Genomic DNA, 26,402 nt, shown 5'->3' with positions numbered 1-26,402 from the left:
TCACTGTGCTGAGTTTCAGTTTAATCCAGTTAAAAACTAATCTATACAAAGTACAGAGCGGGGCTGTTTGTTTGGGTTTTTTTTACATATATTGCACCAGAGATATGAATTTGTACAACTTTAACCAAATTTTACCCCTTCATCCTCCTAACAAAATCCCAGCCAAGTACAAAACCGAATCTCTGCATCTTTGTGGTGGACCTGGTGTCTGTAGAAAGTGAGATACATTTTGTTGTAATCACCTCCTAAATGAAAAGCTGAATATAGGCATAAGCACTTGTGCCCATGATATCCAGTCCCTTATTTCTCTGTAGTTACAGCTTTCTTCTTCCAAAGTTACAGCAATTCTTTACAAAACTCTGGATGTTTCCAACTAAATGGGATAAGGGGAACAATCGCCAACAGCAGAGTCAAATGTGAGAGGTTGCCCTGAAACTGAAGCTTGAACATTACATTACAAAGCCATCATGACATTTAATGGCATTTGTCAGGAGGCAGAAGTAGCCTGAAGGAATGATTTGTATGGTAAAATGCCTTCACACTGAAGGCTTCAGTCCTTGAATCTCTACAATCATCCGTGGCTTCATCACTTGTCCTCTGTAAACTTTCATGTGGGATGGGGAAAACACACTGAGATTTCCCCTCACCTTTACCATGACATTTGAATAATTACCTGTTTGTTTCCCTCCTCACCCTGTTACCCATTATCAGACTACAACCCCAAAGCCAGGGAAAGTTCATGTAGCTGTAACTATGTCTGGGCCTCCTTGCAAACAGATGAGGCTGTTGAAAGATATTTTAGTCTCCAGACAAAGACAACATCAAACTGTCGTTAGAATTGCACAGAAACAACCAACAGTGGAGACATTGGTTTTGCAAACTAAAAATGCCATCTACTTGCATAAAGAACAAAAAGAAAAGGTAAAGTAAGTCAAATTGAGTGGCATAAATGAAGGAAATGTAACATGACAAATAATGGAATAAAATGGATAAGGAAATCTAATCTATTCTGGCACTGGGTTTTGCTGCATTGTGTGGAGAACATGAATATGCCCAGGTCTGATGAAAGAAGCCTTGAGCATGGAAGGAATGTGCCTGGCTTCCATCAATCAAAGTTCTTCAGAGTGAGAAATTTCCCAAATGTCAATACAAAATGTTAGCAACTGCCCTCTGGTTTTTGAGTTTGCCTAAATTATTCAAGTCTTTTTCTGAAAGGAACATCTTTCTCTAACAGACGTGTGCTTGTGTTTCTTTGCTTGAGCCCCAAGATATCTCTTTTAATGCCACTGTCAGCACTTAGCCACAGAACAGGAAGGAAATATAAAGGAAGCAAGCAGAGGTGCGTGTATCCGTTCAAAGCCAGCATTACACAATCAGAACAACTTGTGTTTAAAAAACAAAACAAATGAAAAAACAACCACAAAAACCCAAGCAAAGAAGGAAATCCACACAGGGTTTACACTTCAGATTAGTTTCAATTTGAAATGAATGAGAAGCAGGGGACACTGGCACAACTTTTCAGCATTGTAATAAAACTGACACGAAAATCAACCTACTCTTGTAAAATCTTGGCTTGCAATATTAGGGAACTGTCCTGGTTCAGTATCAAAATAATACAATCGTACTACTAAGCTCTGGCTTAGGACACTTCATAATTTTAGACCAACTGCTGAAAGACTGGTAAGAGTCAACAGTGAGACCCTTAACAAATCCCAGATTCATGTCTGAGAAGAGCTGTCTGAAGCACATGGTGCACTTTGAAAAATCTGGTTTTATTGTAGGAGGTAGGATAATCTGCACAGAAAAAGACAGTGAGTCTTGCTCTGTTTTGCACAATATTTCCATCAACATAAAAAGCTTAGTAACTAACATGCAAAATTTTGAGATCAGCTGGCATCTGATGAAAGAAATGGGGACAAAAGTACTGTCCCAAGGGCCAGTTGAGCTTTCAACTGCTACACAGAATTAATCTTAACAAGAAGGATGGTTCAGATCAATACACAAGTACAGTATTCCTTTTGAAGGCTTTCAGTGAAATTCTTAGGTTTCTGTAAACATGAAAAATATTCGCTGTTCCACATAATTCTTTGCTGTGTTTGAATTTTAGAAAGTGCAAATTTTCTGTGATTAAGAAGTTTTTACTTTTATTTGGTCTCAAAGAAGAAAGGATTTGGTATGCTGGAAATAGGCCTTTATCTATGGTCTTTGTTTCCCCATCTTTTGCTTTTCAGCATTTCCAGAAAGAGTTTCTACATCAAACTAGACCTAACTTAACATCCAGGCCTGTTCCCTGTTTCCTCTCTGAGAAGATTCTGATTCATGCCTAAACACAGAATGGCAGACATCTCTTCCCTCTTAGTCAGAGAAGAGTTCAACAGCTCAGTCCCCTGGCCATAAAAACCTTTAGTATTAATGGTTTCTTTAATTTCTTCCTCTATTATAGCCTCTACATGATCCTCTTGTGTTCCTCGCTGATGCATTGAAGAGAAAATTAATTTAACTTCAGGTCTGATACTTCATCTCTAACATTCCCAATGTTAGATTTTACAGTCTGAGGGAGAAAGTTCATGTTTCACTCTGATTTCCTGCCCCCTCCCACCCCTTCCCCACCCCAAATAATAAAGATGCTAGAAAGTTGAGGCACAAGTGGTCAAGGGTGAACTTGATCAGTTCTGACAGCTGGCTCCTGGACGTGTCCTGGTGGTAAAGGCTGATCAGCTCCCGCTGGGTGTTGTGGTGCATCTCCAGCTTTGTGTTCACCAGCTGTAAAACAAGAACAGAACCATTTGTAACTTCTGAGTTAACTGGCCACAAATGAGAAAATTCTCTAAATGAACGTTTCCAGCATAGGGACACTCAAACAAAACCTTCTATTTTCTGGTTTGTAAGTAGAATCAAGTGTTTTCTGTGTGCCTATGTTTGAGTAATACTGATTTTCATAGTTTGATGAAGATTTCAGAACATGCAGCTCCCTTTCTGGAATTTTTTTTTCCTTAAATTACTCTTAGTAGCTCCAGTGGCCTACAGATTTAAAGTAGTGTCTACTTGGACATCCCTGATTCAGTGAATGAGTAGTGACTAGTTCTGGGTAATATAATGAATTCTCATGACACCTAATTAAATGACTTCACAGAAGGATTTTACATAAAACAATACACGTGTTAAGAACAGTATCTGCTACAATATTTCCAGTATCAAAAGATGTATTATCTGCAACTACACACAACACTTTTACTGAAGGTGAAGGGAATTCAGGCTCTTGGAATTAAAGATCATGAAATGAAATTACCCACAGGCAGTTTCAAAGCATATAAAAGGCAGAATTAAATTGGTTCTGAAATCTCATCACTTCCCTTCACAGAACTGAGTGGGCAGAATTTCAGGTACCCAAAAAGGCAAGCTGTAATCACTGAACTCAGCTCCTGAAGTTTGAAATCCCACTGTTGGCCCTGCAGGAGCAGTTAAGAGCTCCTAGTACTCAAAAGGCTGCCTGGATAGATCTGAAGCTTGTATTTGAGATTAATGTCAAGAAATTCTTGAGCTTCACTGATCATGTCAGCACATGAACATGGAAACCAATAAAGCCAGCATAGTTTCAACCTTTCTAGAGAGCAAGAAAAAGCTAATTTAGGATACATGGGGCAGCAGAGCCCCTTTAAAGCACAAAGGAAACCTGGGCAATCTGCTATGGATAAGAAGTGCTAATATATACCTGACTGTTTTGCTGCCACCAGTGATGAAATGCAGTGATTTATTACACCACTGCCTTCTCCTGAGGGCGCTGAAGCAATTGGTCGTTCATACTGCCCAAGGCTAACTTCTTGTGTCACACTGCATCCAGTTGCTGGTAAATTTGCCACTGAGGATTTTAAATGCTTTGATTTGTTCTGCAGCCTGAGACTGCAATGCAGCCACAGATCGTGAGACTTTGTCTTTTGTATGTCCCTGTTCTTCCCTGGATGCTCTAGATCTCAGTATTTCAGACTAATACAACACAATCCTCCTTCTCTGCCCATTGGATGCCTTGTGTTAGGGCTCTGGTTTCTTACTGTGGACCTAAAAGCAGTGAGATTTCAGGAGTACTTGGAAAAGTTACATACTTCCCTCTGAAAGACAGCTTAGTGAACTTATCTCCAGAGGTCATTAAAGTTGCACTAAGTTAATAGCTTTAACACAAAATGTGGAGGTAATGACTTCTACATTGCACGTCTTATTTTAAAGTTTGTGTATCTACACAGAAAGACACGTACGGGGTTGGATTTTCAGTTCTCCAGCTGGTCCTGCAGGAGGATTTCCTTGCTGTAGTTTCTTTTGTTCCATCTGTTTTACAACCTGGTGAAAAATGAAATAAAACAGCTGAAAAACTCGAAACAGCTGAATTTGTTAGCTTTCTCTGATGTGACATAAATGAATACACCTAAACCAAATTTTGCAGTTATGTAAGGTCTTTCCTAGTGGGTATAGTGCCGAGTTGCTTTAATTCAGAACACCAGACTATGTTTTACTGTGGTACCATTCGTTTAGAATTCAGCTGGGACTCATATGAGAGCAGAGGTAAATCTCTAGAGCTGGGAATTGTAAAGAGCCATTACTCATATAAGGACAGAGAAAAGATTAAAACAAATATATGCTGTCCTCACACATGTACCTGTTGAAACTCTTGTTTCTGAGCCTGAAGTTGATCATGCTGTCTTTGTAGCTCTTCCTTCTGTTTCTGAAGTTCTTCTGCTTTCTTTCTAAGTTCATCTTCCTGCTGGGAAATGTGATTTTCAAATTCCTTTAGCTCGTCCTCAGTGAAGAGCTGCTGTTGATCTAGTGTCTAAAAGAAAATATGTACAAGTATGAATATTAGCCAGGAAAGCATGGTGTTTTTTACTTTCTTAGTGAAATTCTAGCACGGTTCACTAAAAAACCCTCAGAACAAAATAGAGAGACATGACACTGTGTACACTCAATGAAAACGGCAAAACAGTAATTTCTCGGCTATTTTCTCAACAAAACTCTACCACGGATTTAGATGTAGGATGAAAATATCCTCATTCTTCTAGCTGAGCTCTTATCTTCCCTTTGAAGTGATTCATAAACAAAATGTCCATTTCCATTTGAAAAGCACGTGTGAAAAGCTCTTCCCGAATCCCCGGGGTGGCGCCAGACCTTTTCCTTTGGTGGAGTTCACATCTGCATTACATTTAAGCTGCCGCAGCTGAATGCTACATTCAGCTGAGGGGTTTAACGACACACATACCAGAGCAGAGCTGAAAAAAACCAAAGGTCACAGACATGCCGTTTGGTTTCCTGCTCCAAGTGCTGGTAATGGTGCTGTATGTTGTACTTGGAACACATTTTCATTACCTCCCAGCTATCTGGCTCCAAAAATTCCTTTTTCTCTGTAGCTCGCAGGAACTCTTCCAAAGTCACTAGCCGGTCCTTGTTGATGTCAACCTATTTGAAGCAAAAATTAAGCTCAGTCTAAAGGAGAGGTTTTGGAGGAGCTAATGTTTTAATTTCATCAATCAAATATAATTACTTTCAAGTATGTAGTAGCCACAACATTTTCTAAAAGTTTTTCTCACAAGCCTGTGTAGCTTAACAAAAATAGAACTACAAAGTAAAACCTGACATTTTACTTCAAAATTCACTGGCTTTATTGGAAACACTTGTGCTCACAGTCCAAACACTACTAGTGGAATGTATGTTGTTTTTTTTTTTTTGAGAAAAAGTTTTGTAGCTTTCTGGTAACTACTCTGACTCACAGTTATAAAATTATCTCCCCTGCTGCAGGGGGAGGTTTTGAAAAACACAAATCCCACCCAACTGAATTGTGTTGGAATCCTTTAAGGGGAAGGGAGGAAATACTTCCCTTTATGACTAATAGAGGACTAGCCTTGCTCTGTTCCTCAAGTTTAAGGAATACAGTTGAATACAAAAAAAATCTGGGTAGAAAACACAGCGGTTCAAAACACCCCCTTTCCATTCCTGTGTTTCCTGAGCTGAAAACCCATCAGACCCAGTGAAGGTTTTCACTATCACAGGCGATAGCTTGAGCTCTGAGCCTCCTTTTAAAGGGACAAAGCTGAGCTATATGAAAGAAGACATTTCTCTACTCCCTCTTCTCACACCTAAATCTTACCCATTTGCCAAGTGCCAAAGCACTTTAGAGTCTTCCTTTAGAGCCTTCCTTCCTACGAAACTCACAAGGAATTTCTGTTGAACCTCAGTATCTGCAAACAACCGAGGCTATAGAACAATTCCTTCTCTGGAACTCCTTAAATAAAAACTAGTCAGCAGGCATTACATCAGAATAGAGGACAAGGCTTGAGAATTATAACTTGGCATGAATCCCAGCACAAGCAGCACTCAAGTGTGACAGGCCATCCCTTTCTGCTGCACTTAGACAACACTTCATGTTAGAAGAACTGTATTTTTTGAACACAGAAGGGAACCAGCCCCCACCTCATTCATTACATGTTCTCTCATTCTCAGCCTTTCTTCTTCCATTTCAACCATGTCATCCTCTTCATTCTTGGGATCATAAACTTTTTCTAACTGAAATTTAAAATTAGTACATGTTAGTTTGAAAAAAAGGCTGCTCATTCAAATGGCAGAGCATATCTGAAAAAGTGGTGTGAGATGTTCTCTGTGTGTGCAATTTTCCTCTTTCAGCCCAGTACTTAAGCAACAAGTGAGCCTTTCTTTCAAAAGAATGAAGTTTTCAGTTAATTCATGTGATCTGTTACAACTCAGTGCTGTGGATGTTACAGTCAAGTTGACCTCAATGTGCACAGTCTGATCCTACATTTGATTCAAAGCAGGCAGAGGTTCCATGTGGCTTCTGGAACAGGAGAGAGTGGCTTTTTCACCAGGGTGTGCAGCTGACCCCGTAAGCATTCAGGGTATCACAAGACAAATTCAGTGCCAAATGTAATGGTTCACTTCTCTTCATGCACAATCTCTTTTTGGAGAGTTCATGCTTATGTGCTTCTACTTGGCTTTCTCAGGCATTGAGCTTCCCTTGCCCAGCCACAGGTAATTTTAAGGCCCCAGGCTGTTAGGTTTTACACTACAAAACTATAAAACAGTGAGACATCTGCCAAAAAAGAGTGCACTGTATCTTCATTGTAGTGAAAGAGATTATGGCAAATTATTGTACCAGAGTTAAATTTTCAGACAACAAACCTTAAAGAAACCAAGAGCCTGTCTACTTTATCAGATGTACATGTGTGTCAAACTAACCAGACATAAAATACATTAAACTTTTGTAGCCACTTCCACAGTGCTGTCCCTGAGCCAAGTCACACAAGTGTGACCCTTTTTCTTATCACACTTGTTGATGAACACTGAATGAGCATAGGTGCCCAGCTTCAGAACCTTTATCAGGCTGCATGTAGGGAGAGCAGCTCTCTACACTGCAATTTACACAGGTAATACCTATCCTGCAGATTAGTTATAGAACCTCCAGCAAGCCTGGGGCAGAGAATACATGAGCACTAGATTTCTGATGTCTGACTCCCATGCTTCAACTACTTTATTTTGCTTGCTGACAGGTTTTACACTTTTATAAAAATATTAAGGATGCATGAAACTCGGCATGAATACTCTATTTTGTAGTCCAAAACCCCCAAATATACTTGGGAAAAACAGACATTGCTGTAACCATTTACTGAAAGAAATTAAACTTCTGAATAATTTTTTTTACCTCTTTAGTAAACAGAGCTTCTAATTCTTGCTCATCCAGGAAACCATCATTATTGACATCTGCAAAAAGAAGATTTAAAAATACAAGTTGAGTACATGCAGAAAGTCATACACGTAATAGATCTCCAAGAGTTCAGAAAGGATCAGTGTACACATTTAACAAGAAACTGGTTACATAGGTTGTTTCTTCTGTTTAGGCTTTTATCAAGCATTGGCTGGAGTGTATTGTCACTTGTGGTTGGTTGGGCAAGTCTGGAGCAATCTCTCCACTTCTTAGATTAACAAACTGAAACAGGTCACCACAGGATTGCGCACACTGCAACTGCCAAAAAATATTGCTGAGAACAAGTTTCCCCCCATTTAACCACTACATTTGTAATTAGACTCAGGAGCAACAAGATTCTGCAGAAAAACCTTTAACTGACAATATGACCCCCCAAAAAAGTAAAGAATTACATGAAAATCTATATAAACATGCAGCACTTGAGATAAGTGTAAGATGACTTTTCATGACAGATGCAGAGAGGAGAATACTTGATAATTAATGATCCATCTTTTACCCTACACTGTGCTCTGAATACTGTTACACTACCTCTGAAATGAAAGAAAACAGCCACTTCAAATTATTACCCAATATTTTTGTGCAATTGCTTCAAAGTTTTCTCTATACTAAGCCCTAAGGCAACAGGTGATTTCAGCTATTTCTGTTTTGGTAGGTTTTGCACAAACAAGCTATCAAAAAATTTCCGAAAGCTATCTTTCAAAATCTCTTTCTAGAAAGAAGAGGTAAGATTTAGTAACTATCACCTATAACTAGATGATCATTAAGGTCCCTTTGGACCCAAACCATTCTATGATTCTGTAATACATGCTTATTACCTATGTTATAAACTGAGTTAAAAGTTTAGACTCAAACAAGAACACTTCTCTTTATCTAAATCATCTTTGAGAGTAGTCAAATTCCATGTACTGTTCAACCCTTTGCAGCCTAGTGCCAGGCAGGATCTATTTAGGGACACTTTATCATGAAGCATTTAACAACATCAGAACATAAGGTTACATGGTGACATCACCACATATAAAGCAAGGTGTTCCTTGAGATGCATCCTCATCTCCACTACTCCTTATTGTTTCTAGCTGCTCATTCCTCAGAAATCTAGAAGGCAGGATTAGAGGGCTTTTGTTTTATCAAGAGAATTTTGCAACTTCTGAAGAGGCTTGGCCCTTCTCTGACCACTCCAAAGATTAGGGGCATCTGGTACTTAGCTGCAGAGATGATGAGAAAGCAGGTTTTGCCCTTACACAAACCTCTGCAGATTTATTCCCAGTACATACTGTGCAAGCAAAGTTATAGATATGGACAGTACCCATACTTCCCTAAGGAATCACTGGTGGGTTTTGCCTGTACGATTTTAGGAGTAGTTAAACAAAACCCTGAATGTTTTTCAATTTTTAACTCATTTTATAATACTGCATGAAATTTACAAACAGAAATAAATATTTTCTCCTCTGTACTATTCAGATTCATCCAAGTGGCTTGAGGGGAAGACTTCCTCTTAACATATGACAAACCTGTCCTCAGCAGAATGTAACAAAGTCACTTCACTAGTTCATTAGATTAAAATGCAACCTCTTACCGTGCAATTTGAAAAATGTTTTGGGGTCAAATTCATTAGGATCTAGTCCATCTGCTTCTTCCCACACCTCTTTCAGTTGATCTTTGCTTCCCTATAGATTGGTTACAAAGAAAAACTATTCAAAAGACAATTCAGTGTAATTTCCCTGCATTACCTTGGCATTATGGTTTCTCTGAAAGGCTTGCTTTATTTGTTGTTTAGTCATGTGGCAAATGGAATCAGTGGCATTTTCCTTCATTCCCTTTTGGTCAGGTCTAATACTTTCATTAAACAGAAAGGCCTGGGGAAAGAGGGAGTGTAAAGGAAATGCATAATCTTTGGAAAGGAGCACCTGTAATAGTCAGTCATGGCCACACAGCCCTGTCCAGAAACAATAGCTGAAGGGAGCTGAATTATTTTGCCTTTCCAAGAGCAAATGGCACTGTGGTGCAGTTCCTTGCAGGCCAGGCATACCATGCAGGCAACCCTACAGTCCTGAATACTGTTCTGGCTTCTTCCTTATGAATTTCAGTGTCTTTATAAGAATTCTGGCAGCAAATAACCCATCTGTACAGAAAGACTGAGAGTTTATACAGTGGGGTTTGTAATGCTCTCAGCAGTGTGCCCACTCTCCGCTCCCATGTCAGTAAGAGGAGGCAAATGATGAGAACAAACAAAATACACCCTTCTGTGTATTAGCTTTTTCTCTCTGGAAAGGAAAGCTCACACTCAGTCACGTAAGAACAGGCAGCAGCCTTACAGGATGGTGAACTTTAGGGTGATCTCCATGTTTTTTCTTCATCTCCTCGAATTTGGATTCTTCTCTCTTTCTCTTCTCTTCATCCAGTGTTTTTAAGTACTCTCTCCTCTCGTGTTCTTTCATCATCTCATATTTCTTAAACTCCTCATGGCGAGTCTTATCATAGTTTTCCAGGTCACTTGTAGCCTAAAAATACGGATATATGCAGACAGATGATTATGTAACATAATCTGACATTAAAAACACTGTATTGTTCAGATCAGTGGGCAAGGCTGGCTATTCAAGGCAGACTGGCTGGGGGTTCCTTTCACATGACAGTGATGCAGAAACATCTCTCCTCCCTTAGTCATTTTCACAGAATTTAATTTGTAATGGTTCATCTGTTGGACAATTTTTGCAATTACATGGTGCTGTAAGAAGGCTTCAAGGTGTCCTTTCTCATCAGCGAGTAATAAATGAACTCAAGTTAATAAAGCCCTACACTAACAGTACCATTAACTCCTTGATCATTTCAGAATAAGAACATTTGTGGTTTATCCAACAGTTTAATGACTGAAGCGCCTCCATTAATAATAGTTTGCAACAGCTTAATAAAACAGATTAAATAAAAAACCCCTACAATTAAATGGAGAGAAAGGGTATGAGAGGAGAATTTCTGACAAGTTCTTGTATAGAGTTTAAAGTTGTGTCATTTTCATACAGGCCAAAGTAATAAAGTTTTGGTAGTGCTTTTCAAAGTAACATGTTTATACCTGATACTGTCTCTCCTTTATTTACATTTTACTTTTCAGGTTCACCATATGTTTTTTAAAACAATTCCAAAACTAAGATTACACCCTGTCAGTATCTTGGCTGACAAATGAGAAGACAAAATAAAATACGTTAAAAAAAGCACTGCCTTGTTAAGGATATGCTTCTCCAAATGAACTAGAATTTTCCCAGAAGTGATGTTCAGAAATGTTTAGAAAAATTGTAGTATCTCTATAAAGAATAATTCTACAGAAAATGGACATAAAATCTTCCAAGGGTAAAAAAATTACACAGAAATTATCTTTCAATTTATTTTGAAAGTATAAAAAACTGTTCAAATTCTCATGTCAGACATGCAGTGCTCTCTGAAGTATACCTGAGACATTTTCCCTCTGGAAAGTCCATTTTTCTCTAGCAGTTGAAAAAAGCCATGCTTAGCTTAACTGCATCCCCTGAATAAACCCCACACACCTGTGACTGGTACTGTATCTGCTGAACAGACACTGAATGCCATGCCCAGTATAAGCAGTCTCTAATATTGCTGTCTCAAATTCTACACTGCTGTGGTTTTGCAGCTTGATGTCTATACAGTAGATCTCAAAATTCATCTGGCTAGGCTAGAGATTATTATTTACATAATTCTGAGAGACTCCTATATCATTTAGAAACAGAAATAAAAAAAAAACCACTTCGGAAAAATGTACCCATATCTTGCCCATAAGTAATTTAAAGGCCCTCAGAAAGTTGTGTTTTATTCCCAAAGTTGCTTGTACCAGCATATGAATGTTAAGTCCTGTTAAGGTGACATCCCAAAATTTATGGACTCTTTTGCTTCATGCACACTGGCAACAGTTTTCAAGTGTGCATGGAGACAACTGACTTTTCTCTGAAAATGAAAACTGCATGTCATTTATAAAATGTGGTATTTAGGAAAGGATTTCCCTTTACCAGAGGCAAAAAGCATAATAAAACCCCAACCCCCACAGCAGTTCCTATCTGCACTCACTGCTTTGATCAGCATATCCAAGTCTTTAGGTTCGAAGGTGTCAGGATTCTGATGGTTCAGGTGCTCAAACTGCTTCAGGAGAGCCTGATGGTCTATACCAGTGTCTGGAAGAACAAGGTATATGTGTGAAACATTAAAGTAAATTTGAAATCCAGAAAAATCAAGAAGTCTTTAATGAGGGAGCTTATGCCTTGTAAGTACCTGAGGTTCCCTAAGGACTGAATATTTTTTTCATTGTTGGAGGAAACTACAGTAACAGTTCCAAAGTTGCTTCTCCTGACAGACTTGATGGCAATTTGCGCTACATTCCTTCTGATGGGTCAGTGCTGCATTGCACACAATCATTTTACATGCACAAATTACAGCTTCTGTTTCAGCAAGTGAAAAGTATGATCAATTTGAGCTTTACAAACTAAAAAAAAATTTATTCTCTTTTATATAAAAGAGATAGTTGAAATGTGCTCTACCAAATCTAACAACTTGTATGTTTTTCCTGCGTGGGGAGAAGTCCAACTCTTCTACTGCCCCGGACATTTTGCAAATGACACATCTGGCCAAAGATTTATGTACAATATGGTGTAAAATTGTATCAAATCAAATAAGCAGCTATTCAAACCTCATTGTGGAAAAAAGAGAAGCGTAAGAGAGTGGGGAGACAGGTCTTGTGTCTAAAAGCTGGAAACATTTTCTCTTCCTTGTGACAGGAGTGATACCCACCAATATCAACACACAATGCCCTAACAACTGAACACAATTCTACCACAGCTTTTCTAGCTGTTACCATGGTCTCTGAACACTAATGCTACATAATAACATTCTCTTAAGAAGCATATGCTTTGATATGTTAAGTACAACAGTTGTGACAAGCTTCTACTAGATGGCTTAGCAAAGAATATTTTATTTGTTAAAAAAAATTGAAAATCACATTTTTGAACATACTGTTCTGTCACAAACTATCTGCTTTACAATCAATGCCATGTTTGTATTAACACAAAACAGCAAACACTGGCCAGAGCAGATTTCAACCATCATTCCTCCCGGGTGAGATCATAAATTCTGTTTAAATATATGTGTCTTTGTGTTTGAAACATTTTTAGAAGTGTAATAATGGACTTAAGAAAAACCAACAAACAGTAAAAAAAATCAACCTCCAAACCCATTTTTCTCCATCTCTTACATTTAGGGGAAAAGATTCTTTCTATTTGACACTATTTACTTGCCACATTACTGATCTGAGTATGATCTGAGACTCAACTCCTAACATTCTTCTGGATCTTGGTGAAAATGTTCAAAAACACATCTGGGTGAGGACTGAATACATGCTGAATGTAATCTCAGATCTAGTTGTCTGAGTTTTTTTAAACCTGATCCAGCTGAGAGGAAAGAAAAGAGGAGGGCTTTGTGTGCCTTTTTTTTTCTTTTTGTAGATCAGACAGAAGACTAAGATACTAAGTGGTGTTATAGGTAAAAGATTACAAGAGCAAATAAAAAGAAGTCAAACCACTCTGCCTGCTGCTATAGAATTCCCCCTGTGCATATTCCAAGATCTTGTCTAGGTGTGTAGATGCAGCTGTATTTTATAGCTAATCCAGCCATACTTGTATATGATGTGAAGCACTCATGGGCAAAGCTGATTATAAACTCTGCAAAATGTTTTTACATCTCAGTACTCATCTGAATATTCTGAACTGCAATAATCTCTTCCCAATTGTAAGAGCTCACATTTACACAATAAGATCTGAGGTACTGGAGGGAATTATTTTTCTAAAGCACACACTGTTAGTTACTATTGATTTATGAAAGCTGAGTGGGGTAGAACTAATCAGACCATTAAACCTCAAATACCTAAAACAACTGTGTACACACAGAGCTATCATTAGCTGCTGTCACCTAGCTGTGAATGTCACCATGACGTCACTGGACTGATGTCTGCAACAGGAACAACATCCCCATGAACTTTTATTTGCATGTGCACACTTCTTCAGTCTATCTGCCACATCTCAATTTGCTCAGTCTGCAAGACAGATCCTTATTCTAGGAGTACTTTATTTGATGCATTACATATTCAATTCCTTGGGATTCTCCCTGAAGACTTGCAAACACCTTTATAATAGGAAAATACTGACCAAAAAAATTAATTTTGCACCCCCTAACGATATGAAATACTGTGCCATGTTTTTTTTCTTAAACACAGTCCTACTATGCTAATGGTTCTCTGTGAGTAACCTATGAACTGATGCATTACAAAAATAAGAGGTGCAAGTATCTGTAAAATCCACTGACAGAAACAAGTTCAGTTATTTATAAAACAGAGATGGCTTTTCTCTTCTCCCCAGTTTCCTATAAAGACAGGTATTTAATGGCTCCAGGGCAGCTCAGAAAGGACACTCACTCTCAGTTTAGTCATTATTGGTGACAACAAACAATGCACAACTGCTGGACTTTGACATTTCTCTAACACAATTCCCTCTGGTAACTCACCTAGATAAGTTTTGTATTCTTACCTTGAACAGAATCCATTTTAGCTTTAATTAACATTCTTAATCTTGCTACCTCTTGTCTCTTCAGTTCATCCAGCCGTGTTCTCACATGGTGGCTTACTAAATCAAGCTCTCTGCTTAGCTTTCCACTCTGTCAAAAAACAAAGAAGTCATGCATAAACACTGGAAGAAAAGAAGCCTTTAGGATTCCCATTAGACATAAGCTGGGAGACAGCAGACTAATGGCAGTCTCTGGCAATACTGAAGCCCTGTAAGAATCTCAACAATTTTTTGAAGAGCAGATTCAAAATTTTTATGCCTATGGTTATAGAAACAGAGGAATGCTAAAAGCTTTCAGAAAAAAAGAGTTTCTAAGCATCTTGCTCCTGCAAAGAGCACGACCATAACCTTGAAGGAGCAATGCCTAATAAAGTTTGTGGCAAACTTCTTGATCAAATATTCTCAGCTGAGTTCAGAAGAACTGTGAGAAGCACACCAAGTGCCTCATCCACTCAAGCAGGGCTGTTAGGCTTGAGGGAAGGTACAAGGCAGCAGCAGCCACTGATGAGTATTGCAAGAACCTGGAAATGGAGAGGAATCTCCGAGGGTGACAGTACATACAGCACAGAAGGAAAAGATGCCACAAGCTGCCAACAGCAACATGAGGGATTAAAGGAAACACAAAAGGCACGAGCTCCTCCATAAGACTGTCCCTTTAGACTGTTTCCTACTCATCCCTTCCTAAATTTTTAGCTCCTGAAGGGGCAATGCAAAACAGCCACCACCTAGATAGAGCAAGGAACTAAAGGAAGAAAGAATACAACACACATGGCTCATGATTGTGGATTTAATTAACCTCAATTTAACTCTTTTTTTTTTTTTGAACCTACCTTTATTTCTTCTATATCAGCAGTCTGGAGTTTCTCCCTGAAATGCTTATCAGTTTCCAAGACATCTATTACTTGCCTGAGATATTCATCATAATAAAGTCCTGTATCCTTAAAAAGAAAAAAAAAAAAAAAAAGAAATTGAGTGAAGAGTAGTAAAGAATATACTGACAAACAAAAATAGTAAATTAGTTTTGTTTAAATACAGTTATTAAACTGACACTAATCTTAGCAATGCAGACACTATGCCTTACATGTCTTTGTGTTTTCAGGTTTGCATCATTGCCCTTTGACAATTTATGATCCATTTGCTTCAGCAACTGACAAGGAAGAGGAAAGTGATTAGGAATCCTTGTAATACACAAATGTCTATCCCATTAATATAGTGTGTGGGTTTTTTTAAACAATGCAATTAATTTGTTACTGTTCAGTTTGAAACACTGAGCTGGAATCAGTGAGTGGAATTTCCTAAGGCACCACCCAATCACTTGAAGTAAGTCTCTGTATGCTCCTCTTGTTGCAAGCTGGGAATTCCTCCCATGTGCCACCTCACCTTTAGCAGCTCATTGAAAAAAAATAAAGAGCAAATTCAAACAGAACCTCCCATAGTAGGTGGCGCACACACTGACAGTACTGGGGAATATTAGTTTCCTTCTGAAGGCGCTTGCTCTATCCAGATTATTAACAATTAGGATAAACAATCAGATCAGTTTCTTTATACTTACTGGATTTTCTACCTTCTCTCCTTCTACATGGCCTTCTGCTTTGACTTTTGTTTTATCTATGTCTATAGGTACAGCTTCCAAGGCCATTAGGAGACATGTCATCAGCAAAAGACACTGTTGGGGCAGGACAGATAACCTCTTCATCTGAAATGAGACCAGGCCACACAAGTTAACACACATCATGTTATCCAACTATACTGAGGAAAATATTTTTCCAGTCCTATTTAGATACTTGTAATAACCCACTTTCCTCACAATGTCCTGCTCTCAAGGAATATGAAAACTCAAAGAAGTAAATACAGCCTTAATTTTTAAAGGTCATTCTTAGGCAAACAGATTTCCTCAGATTGGTTTCCACTTGTATGCCAAACCTAAGCTGTAAATGGTGAGAGGTTTTTAACGTGCTGAGGTATTATCAGTAACAGATGGGAAAACCTGTTTAGGATGTTCAAGTTTCACATAACTAATACTGACATTCCTACTTGGGTCACGGCTTTGCTGAATTTATTGGCAAACTCCTAAAGATCATTAGGGAAATTGAATCAGATCTTAGTGTAGTAATGCCAGTGGATTTTATGTTTCAACACTGAAATACTTTGCCCAATTTGGAGTCAAGATCCCCTCCAAAATTTATTTGCAGGAAGAATATTTTACAATCCATGTTATATCCGTACTGCAGGTGGATAGAGATTCCTGAAAAATGACAGGAATTCACTCTTCCTGAAATTGTTGTTGAGACCAGGGCTTTATTAAATTGTTCCCCCTGCCCTTTCTTCAGTGTCTTAGGTGGAGCTAACTCACACATAATTTGATATGCACCGAGCACTTTGAGTTCTTGACCTTTGTCTTCTTCCCCTCTATCAAACTTGGTTGAAATTAATTCATTAAGAAGCTGGTAAGATGGAATAATTAGACAGAGTGAGTACAAGGAACCCAGCTAAAAAAAGTAATGATGGTAATCCAGCACCTGACAATCAAGTCAGGCTCCTGAGACAATCTGGCCAGTTCAGACTGTGACAATCTACTATCTGTGGGTATTCTGTAAGAAGTTTGAGCAAACTCCAGTGTTACATTGGTAACATAAATCATCTCTTAGAAGGTAAAAGTTGCAAGTCAAAGACTGTCTAAAATTAGCTTAGATATGTCAAAGAAAAAGACATAATATTGAAGGAATGTGCAGTCAAATAAATTGAAAGTATACCTGCTACAAGAAGAATTTCTGTACAAGTGCTCTAGCAAGCCATGCGAGGAATTCTGTCAAAAGTACTTATGTCCACCACCACCAAATCTCTTTTCAGGGGGAGGGCTGAGAGGGACAAACTAATTATGGTGTCAGTGCCAGTTTTCCTGACTATATGATCTGGTACTTGACAGAGATGCATTGCTTCTGCTTGGGTTATGCTGCCCTTTACTATAGCAACAAATGTTGATAGTGGTACATACTTAATATTAAGCATTGTTAACATCCTTTATTCCCCCTTATTCAACTGCTAGGAAAATAAAAGCATTCTCATTAAAAAAAAGGGATTCAAGATGTGTAGAGATATTATTTCTTTTGTTGGGGATGAGGAACTAGCTGGAGATAAAAGTATATCCACCTATCCATCCAATTTTTTTATGTCAAAGGCTCAAGAATTACAAGAATTTTCCACAACTGTTTTTTCTTGATCACATCATCAGCTAAAGGAGCCTAAATGGACTATGCTCTGCAAATACCTGTTACCTGCATTTTTAAAAATAACTAATATCTGATTATTACCAGATGAGATAACACGAGCTACTGTTGCTGCCACATTGAGCATTTGAAATTGGATGTCAGCACTGCTGTCAGATTCACAAGTGTGACTAGCCCTGTCTAGGTTATGTCCTTAAAACAAGCAAACACACAAAGAAACCAGACACAGACTGATTTGCTGGAACTGCTACGTTAATCACTGTACCTCTATGCACACTGTTGGCTTGCAGGGACTTACACAATTGATGAGTGAAAGGGTTAATGATTCACCACTGCTTTTGAAAATGCCAAAGTTTCACTATCTTGGGTGTTTTTATTATAGAATATTGTATAAATGCTGTGCCTAGGTTGGTAATTTCTACAGCATTTAATCACAGGAGATGATGATAATAACTAACAAATCCTAGATCTTCAAGTCTCCCAATCTTGATGTAGATGCGAAGACTCAGAGCAGTCCTCGGTACTGCAGGTAAAACAAAAACCCACCTTGCTGAAGTTCTTGCAGAGTATGAATGGGGCTGCCTAGTAATTTCTAAGTGAAAGGACATAAGCATGCTTGAAGTCTAGGAAATGCATGTGAAACAAAATGAATAAACCCCAAAATACTTATCAAGTACATAATAATGATATATATAAACTCTCAGCATTTTGCAAAATCTTTTTTAAAGGTTATATATGTTTGAAGTATTCATTTTTAAACAGTGTAGCCTTCTGATAATACTAAAAATCTGGAACCTGATAGATGGGTATTTTTCCAACCAAAATATTTACCTATATACAAAATTATAGTAATAAAAGTAATTTATTATTATTATACACTGCTCTAGTTATGCAAGGTGTGTAAACAGCGTTTTAGAAAATCATTATGTGGCTATGAAATGAGCATGCTCAAGCCCAACAGGTGATGGCAGAGAAGCACAGAAAGCCAGAAACTCAGGTGCTTCCCACAGGTCTGGCATTGACTCATTCTTTGCCTACAGCAAGTGCTAAAGCCAACACTTTGAACAATGACATCTGGTCTTTGGTCCATTCTAAAGACACCTCTCAAAGCTCCTGACCGAAAACTTCTAATAACATGAACAGTTGTGGAGACAAGAATTGCCAGTTTAGGTTGAAGGGGGGCACACTTAAATTTTTGAGACCTTTTCCTTGCTCCTGAGGAACACTAATACATAAAATGTTCATGCTGAGCTGAAACAACTGAGATATAAGTAACCACGTTGGTCTGCCAAACCCCATATGAGGAAGCACTAATCACCTCCAGATTTGGGATGGGCAACTGGAGCTGTCTCATCCTCAACTACCTCTGCAGTAGTCAGCAGAGCTGATTTATGAAAATACCTAATCAAATTAAGTGCCATTGGCTCTGCTGACATTCTGTGGAATTTGTGCTCGTGGGCAATGGGGTTTTTTTAACCTTTATAATTACATGCTGTCATACATAATGGGAAAGACTGGATGATATCACAGCATGTTCTTCATATCTATTTATGTAATAGGCTGCTCAGAAGACTTCAGGCAGTTTTGCTTCAGGTTGTGCAGTGCATGTTTTTATTGTAGCTTTTTTGATAAAACAAGCGAAAAAAATTCACACACACCAGGAAGAATTAAAAGCAGAGGAGTCCAAAATGGGTAAGCAAACATTATCTCTATCATCACAGCTGACTTTACAGACAACTGTGCTTAACACAGCATTTCCCCCAGTATTCTGAGGAACCCAATTGTGATGTAACAAGTAAATTGGAAATACATTTATTAGAACAAAAAACAATTACCTAGTGAAGACAGAGTTTCTGTATTTAGGTATCTACTAGTCCAAGACTATACTCATCAAAATTTCCTTAAGAAAAGATGTGACTAAGAATGAGTCAACCTTCAGAGCGTGCCAGTCACACCTGAGTCACTGAGCACCTTCTACTCTGACGTGTATTAGGAGAGAAACCCAGGCCCATTGCAAAATCTAACATTAATCACCCGCCAGAAAAACTCAGCACAATTCTCAAATTCAGCTATAGGGAAGAGTGAGAAAAGGCTAGATGAGAAGAAAAGTGGGGTTCCCCTTTGTGTTCCACCAAGCAGTTCATTCCACTCTCAGCCTGCTACCAGCTGCTTTTAAGAGTTCTGGACTTTTGAAAAGCCATTCCTGGATGGGTTTTCCAGGCGTTTAGTGCATGCATGTGTCTGACCCAGGAATGTGGCTTTCCTCTGTATTAGAGCCACCACGTGAGCAATCACAGAGGGTGCTGCAGAAGAGGAGCAGTGTCACTTTGCTCACTGCCATCAGCAGTGCACAATGCACAGCATACACCCTCCTGCCATGTCATGTGGCATATAATAATTATTATTATTCTTCCTACTTCTATAAGCTTTAATAGAAATATAAACTGTTATGGATTTGCCCAGCTGACTACTTTCTCAAAGACAGACAGAGGTAATGTCATAATTGTCATCTGGAAATTAAGTGATTTTAGTTAAAGATACGTAGCCCATCTAGATGCAAAGGTAGCACAACTGTAATCTGCTGGTACCAGAAATCAATCTTATCTTTACAGGAGGGATAAACAAACAGTCACACTTCTAGTACATAAAGAGAACTAATCATAAAAGTAGTGCTCTAGAACTGACAAATACTGTAGTTCATAAACAAAGCCAACATCCTAAGCTTTCAGGGAAAAATATCTTCTCCAAGTATTTCAAAAAACAGAGCAAGAGCCAAGAGAATAAGACAGTGAGCAAAAAACAGAGTCACCAATGTACTTGTATGAACAGAAAAATACAACTGGAAAAGAAAGCTGCAGGCTGCCTGCCAGCAATCTTGATTATTTGTTAATCACAAATTCCTATCAACATCAGTGAAACAGGATTGAATTTGAAGTTGAATTATGAAGAGCTAAAGGCTTTGAGAGCATTTTTAAAATGCTACTTCTGAAGTTTGTTCCAGAACAGTAACACAAACTGCTAAATACCTATTTTATACAGCTGCCATAATACGAACCCAAAAATTACTTTTCATTAACGTAGCATCCATTGCCCAGAAAACACCATCATGCAGGTACTGACATCTCCATCACCCTCCCAGCAAAGTACAAGTATTTTTAAAGAAGTAACACCCCATGTCAAAGTTTCTAAAACTGAGATAGGCAAAGCAATCTAGTGATATCAGGATACAGTGTCTGCACATGCAGAAGCTCAGTGGATGGTTATGATGCAAGACAGCACAACATTGTAAATGTCACATCACACATTTGTACTTGCCAAACCCATGTGCACCATGATAGGCAATGAAAACATAAATCTGGACTCACATAATACACAAATAAACCCACCAATTCACAAATTTCACATACTCCTGCTCTATCTGATATGGAAGTAATTAAACCTGTGTGAGACACAGTGCAGATGTGCAGGATAACAGTCATGTTCTCTACAGTCACGACTGTAAGGGGCCTTTCTATTTTTATGCTGAACACTGGAGAAATGAACAATCTTCACAGGCAGTGCTGAATTAAAAAGAAAAAAGCCAAGAAATAGATAAAATATATACTGATTTGATTTTTCTAAGACTATTCCGCCCTCAGTATTAGAATAAGATGTAAAGTATTCCCTCATCAGTCTGCTCCAGTCACCTAGCATCCTCAATCTGTTCCCGCCACTCTGAAACAGCAATATACCTGTCCATGTAGCACAGGTTAAACAGGAAATGTTTCTCTCTATGGGCTTTTTCCATTTCTTTAAAATTTATTTGCAAATCTATAAACTGATCCACTTATAGAACCCTAAAAAAACTACATTAAATATTTGAAATTGGGCAGAAAGAGATTATTCTTCTGCCATACTCTGGAAACACCAGTGTTAGTTTCCCCCAGTTTTTCAGGAGCACTTGCTGCACAGACACCCTAAGCTATCATACCTTAAGCAACGTATGAATCAACAGTTAATGCATTTTCTTCACACTGTTTGTCCAATGAATTAATCTGGCATAAGCACAGCTGACATGTGGCAGCAGTTTTGAGAAGCAAGTGGAAAAACCTGTTTGCACTCACTCTGTTAAGCTATAAACCTCTGGTTTTGGTGAGGGTATCTCTTCACTTGGTCACCAGCCCTCTACACGGGGTTTGCTCCTTGAAGGCACGAGCACGAAATGACATGCAAAGGGAAATGGTTACAAGCTGCAGTAGTTAACATTCAAAACACAAAAACACCTGCAGCCTTCCCTTCCCAAATGAAACCTGATCCTTTTAGAAGTTAAAGTGCAAGCTAATAACTATTATAAACCAGCTATTATTGCTATATAATTATATATATAAAAAGTTTCATTATCCTTCAAGTATTTTTCTTTTCTCTTATGTCAATGCTGTTCACTAACCCCATGATTCAGATGTTGCTTTTTTTCCCTGGCCAATATCCAACAGGTTTCACATTGGTCACGCTGTCCTAATCTTTTGTTAGAGCACATCCCACTCAGTTCTCTGCACCAGGAGACCTTCCTTATTTTTTCAAGAAGCATTTTAATCTTGCATGGAAATAGTTCTTTATTAAACAGTATTATTTAAGTACATAAAGGCAGCAGAACCCTTTTTTCCTATCCTGTTTACTTGACTTAAATTCTTTTGAGTTGTATTTGTTACATTTTCGCTGCACTCAAGCTGCTTAATTCTCTTTACAACTAAAAGCTGGCTGATGGAACAGCTGCTTTTTTCAGCTTCCCAGAAAACACAGCATGCCTCAACTGTGCCTAGTACAACATTTGCTGAAAGAACCTCCTTTTAAAAAATGCACTTCAGCTGTTTTATTAAATGAGTCATCCAATAGCAACACAAACTATGAATGCTCGAGTGGGAAAGAGCAATTTTATGTTCAAACCACATACAGTATAGGATAGTATCACAAAACAACACAACTATGTCCAGAAAGAAAGATAGCATAGAAGCAAATTGTATGGCTGATGTTACATGTGCTTAGCTCTGTCCTAAGTGAAGTCTGAAAACTTTTCTTCTTGTTGCAATGTTGATGGTTCACCATTTAAAAACTTGTGTGCACACACACAAATACATACACATATTTATAATATTACCTGCCTCCAAGGAATTTCCCTACCCTTGCTTCAAAAAAATAGATAGCACTGTCTACAAAGCTACCTTACTAACAGAAGAATGTTGAAATATTAGCCTTGTTTTTCAAAGCAACTTGCTTGGTTTTATTAATTCTTTCCAACAAGGTTGCCACAGAAAAAGATTTATGAAGCCAATAGTCAAGCAAAAACTTGTACTGAATTCAATGTATACTTGATAAAAATCTTAACAACTTCAAAAGGAACTTAAAAAAAATACTGCTACAACTATAGCTTCCTGCACTCTAATTTCAGTTCCCACACAGAACATAATACAGCAGTACACTTGGAGTCTCATAAATTCATTTTTCATGAATGGGAATGGCAATTTTGGCAGTGCTGATGTAAAAAACAACCTCAAATGGGCTCCTACACGTGAACAATGAATTAGCTCAAACTCGAACTCAAATCCAAAGCTATTTCAATTATTTTAAAAATATGCATTTTGCTATAGTCAACAACAAGTGATGATGCTAAAGTAAGCGCTGAATGCCCCAAGAGTCCAAAGTACCTTTTTCCCCCTTTGAAAAAAAATACAAAATAGTTATCCAGAATAAATCTAGATCCAACGATGTGGAACCAGATTCAAAAATATTTAGGCACTTAAAGATGGCTGCTTAAGGAAATTTACATTCACAATTTGCTAATTCCCATTTTTACTTGCTTACAAACAAAAACACACATCAACAGGGGATGTTGATTCTAGTTTTATAAAGACTAGCAGGAGAAATGCAGTCATGAAAACTCTTGAATTACCTATGATGAAGAATAATATTTACAACTGTTTTCATGAAATACAGTTTCTTTTGCTCTTCCATCTGTCAAATCATACACATATGGAAGAGCAGAAACAATTGAAATTACTTCAATCTGATTTCATTCTGTTTAGCATTAGGACCTGGTCCTGACTTTATCTACATAAAAGCACACCCCTATCGAAAAGGCTCATGTCTGCTACATATCTGACAGGAATTTCAGTGAAATCTTTTCTGCTTACTGAGCAATCAATACTGAGAGCACAATACCTCACTAGATCAAATACCTCCACACAGGAGCTCAAATCATAGGAAGCCCTGATAGTGGCTTCAAACAGTAAATGATTTTATCTTTCTTATGTAAAGCGCATTTGTTTAGTCAGCACAGCTCTAAAACGATTGCATCAATATTTCCACACCTCTGACATTTAAGTCAATATATTTTACGTTTTTTATTACCTCAGAGAACTACTGCTCTCCACTTTCATGACTGCAATTTCAGTTAAGTATGTATGGGGGGGCAGTTTTTGACAGAAAATATTTAATTTGACTTATATGAACAGAAAGTTTACGTCAGCAGTACTAGCAGTACTGCACAGCCAAGGTATGCAAACTTTGCCTTAGTATTATTAAAAAATAATTACTGTTGTTGTTGTTACTTGGTTTTATTTGCCCAGTGTGATTTTCTGAATATAATTTCAGACAACAAATAACAGTATCTCAGGCAGTGTTATAACAAACTTATAACAGATGTCTTTGCATCCAGCTGCTAATGTAAGTTTTAAGCAGACCCAACAGGCAATACTAATTTCAAATTTTATTTCCCCATTTTCTTTGCTTATGTTAAATGTCTTGGCTAGAAGTGAATGAGATTCACATTGCTCTACATCTACACCATTTGTTTAAACCTATGGAGTTTTTTAACATAATTATCTTTCTTATTCTGAAACAAAATACTGCTACCACCCTAGAGATTACAGAGGCAAGCAAGAGGGAAAATAGATGATGACAGTTAGGAGGTACTGTAGGTAACCAGGTTAGTAATCTGTGGCCCATGGTGGATGCAGCACTGTGACTGTAGATCACTGTGTAATGACAGTAAATGACAGTAAGAAACATAACAGTGCTCACAGCAATGTGGGCTTCCCCCATAAACTTCCTGTGAGTTTTAGGCAGAGGTCTACAAAGATTACAACAAAACCTGGTTTCAAAGTCTTTGAGTGGCTCCTATCCAGTCTTTACAGTAGGAATCTTTCCTGTGCTGCTCTATTTGGTCGAGAGGGACAGTCACTTCAGAACTCAGAGCAGAGGTGCACCATTATCGAGTCAGCTACAGGGCTTGTCTTGAAAGTGAGAGAAAACAAAATGACAAAAAACCCCCAAACAAAACAAACCTCCACATTGAACTTGATATCATGGGTGCACAGGCACTTCACTTTTGATACTGTGATGGTCTCATGTTGAAACTACTGGATGTTATCTTTCCTTAGCAAATACTCGTTAGTCAAACAACGGAGGCTTTCTTCTCCTACAGGCTTACTAAACAGTGTTGCCAAATGCAAACTCTTTTGAAAGCCTTAGCCATTTTCACTTCAGCAAAAAATGTTACCTCTCTACCTTTTCCACTGGAGTACTTTGCCAAGCACTGGAGTACTGGCACTGGAGTACCTTCCCGAGCTCCTCCCGCGGTACCGGACTGAGAGCACAGTAAGAGATGTGCTCAGCCCTGGGGACCCCAGCACAGGAGGGACAGCGATCGGCTGGAGTCAGTCCAGAGCAGGCCACCAAGCTGATCAGAGGATAGACCACCTCTCCTGAAAGGAAAGGCTGGGGGAGATGGGATTGTTCAGCTTGGAAAAGAGAAGGCTTCAGGGTGACCTAATTGCAGCTTTTCACTACCTGAAGGCAGCCTCCAGGAAAGATGAAGAGAGACTATTTAAAAGCGCATGTAGTGCCAGTACAAGAGGGAATGGCTTCAAACTGAAAGAGAGTAGGTTCAGACTAGATATCAGGAAAAAATTCTTTACTGTGAGGGTGGTGAGGCACTGGAGCAAGTTGCCCAGAAAAATTGTGGGTGCCCCATCCTGGCAGTGTTTAAGGCCAGGCTGGATGGGGCTCTGAGCAGCCTGGTGTAGTGGAAGGTGTCCCTGCCCATGGCACGGGGTTGGAACCGGATGATCTTTAAGGTCTCTTCCAACCCAAACCGTTCTTTGACTTTACGGCAGTAATGCTGAAGCGCTGTGCCCTTCCTAGTGAAACCCGTCGAGCCTCCTGCCCAAGTTTTCCCTGCGGTCGTGCAATTACGAGCCACTACATTTCTGCCGCTGCAGCTGCCGCCGCTGCCAGCTCTGCTTTCATTTCTGCTGGCGCTCTGCAGCTCCCGCCGCCTCCCGGGCCGGCCGGGGGCCGGGGGGACGCACGGAGGAGCCGGGGGCACACGGACACACACACCCCCACAGCTGGAGCCGCCTTCCCGGCGGGCGCCAGGGCGCTCCGGGAAAACTTCAGCTGCGCCCCGCTCCCGCCCCGCACGCCCGGCAGCCCCGACCCCGCGATTCCACCGCCACCCCCCGCGTCCCAGCCTGGCCGGCGGGAGCGTCGCGTCCCCCCGCGACCCTGACAGCGGCTGCCCCGCCGCCAGGCCTCCGCCCCGCCGCCGGGGGCACTGGGACGGGCGGCGCTACCTTTGGGTCCCGCTGCGGCAGGAGAGGAGCCGCTGCTTCGTAAGGACGAGGTGCGCGCTGACGGCGGCTACGCGGCGGGGGCTCCGGCGGGCGCGCTGCGGCGGCGCTGCGGCTTCGGCTGGGCTCGGCGCGGCTCGGTGCGACAGCCCCGCGGCGGCCCCGCGCCCGTTGCCATGGGCACAGCGCCCGCCCCCCGGCG

At 39.4% G+C, this 26,402-nt stretch overlaps 1 protein-coding gene across 2 annotated transcripts; it reads right to left on the bottom strand.

The window, feature by feature from the left end:
* On the bottom strand, positions 1-26,402 carry NUCB2 (nucleobindin 2). Of its 2 annotated transcripts, XM_063398095.1 has the most exons (13): positions 26,204-26,402; positions 15,920-16,063; positions 15,198-15,305; positions 14,332-14,458; positions 11,828-11,931; positions 10,072-10,257; positions 9,333-9,423; positions 7,697-7,755; positions 6,454-6,546; positions 5,353-5,442; positions 4,649-4,819; positions 4,251-4,332; positions 1-2,763 (listed from the first exon to the last, which is right to left on the bottom strand). In XM_063398095.1, the coding sequence occupies exons 2-13, from the start codon at positions 16,061-16,063 to the stop codon at positions 2,651-2,653; spliced, it is 1,368 nt and encodes a 455-aa protein (XP_063254165.1). In that variant the 5' UTR covers positions 26,204-26,402; the 3' UTR covers positions 1-2,650. The 2 variants fall into 2 exon arrangements, with proteins under 2 accessions (XP_063254165.1, XP_063254164.1); XM_063398094.1 differs by lacking the exon at positions 26,204-26,402 and having other exon boundaries at positions 15,920-16,102.

Source organism: Prinia subflava, chromosome 5, assembly GCF_021018805.1.
Source record: "Prinia subflava isolate CZ2003 ecotype Zambia chromosome 5, Cam_Psub_1.2, whole genome shotgun sequence".
NCBI classification, from domain to species: Eukaryota; Metazoa; Chordata; class Aves; order Passeriformes; family Cisticolidae; genus Prinia; species Prinia subflava.
This window is presented reverse-complemented; position numbering and strand designations above follow the sequence as displayed.

Bases quoted from the DNA above. Each gene is read 5' to 3' on its own strand.
- NUCB2 (XM_063398094.1), bottom strand. From the start codon at position 16,102: ATGATGTGTGTTAACTTGTGTGGCCTGGTCTCATTTCAGATGAAGAGG. The intron at 7,756-9,332 runs GTAAGAGGTTGC...TTCTTTTTGCAG, and splicing joins AACATTTTTCAAATTGCACG to ATGTCAATAATGATGGTTTC. The intron at 4,820-5,352 runs GTAATGAAAATG...ATTTTCTTTTAG, and splicing joins TGGAGCCAGATAGCTGGGAG to ACACTAGATCAACAGCAGCT.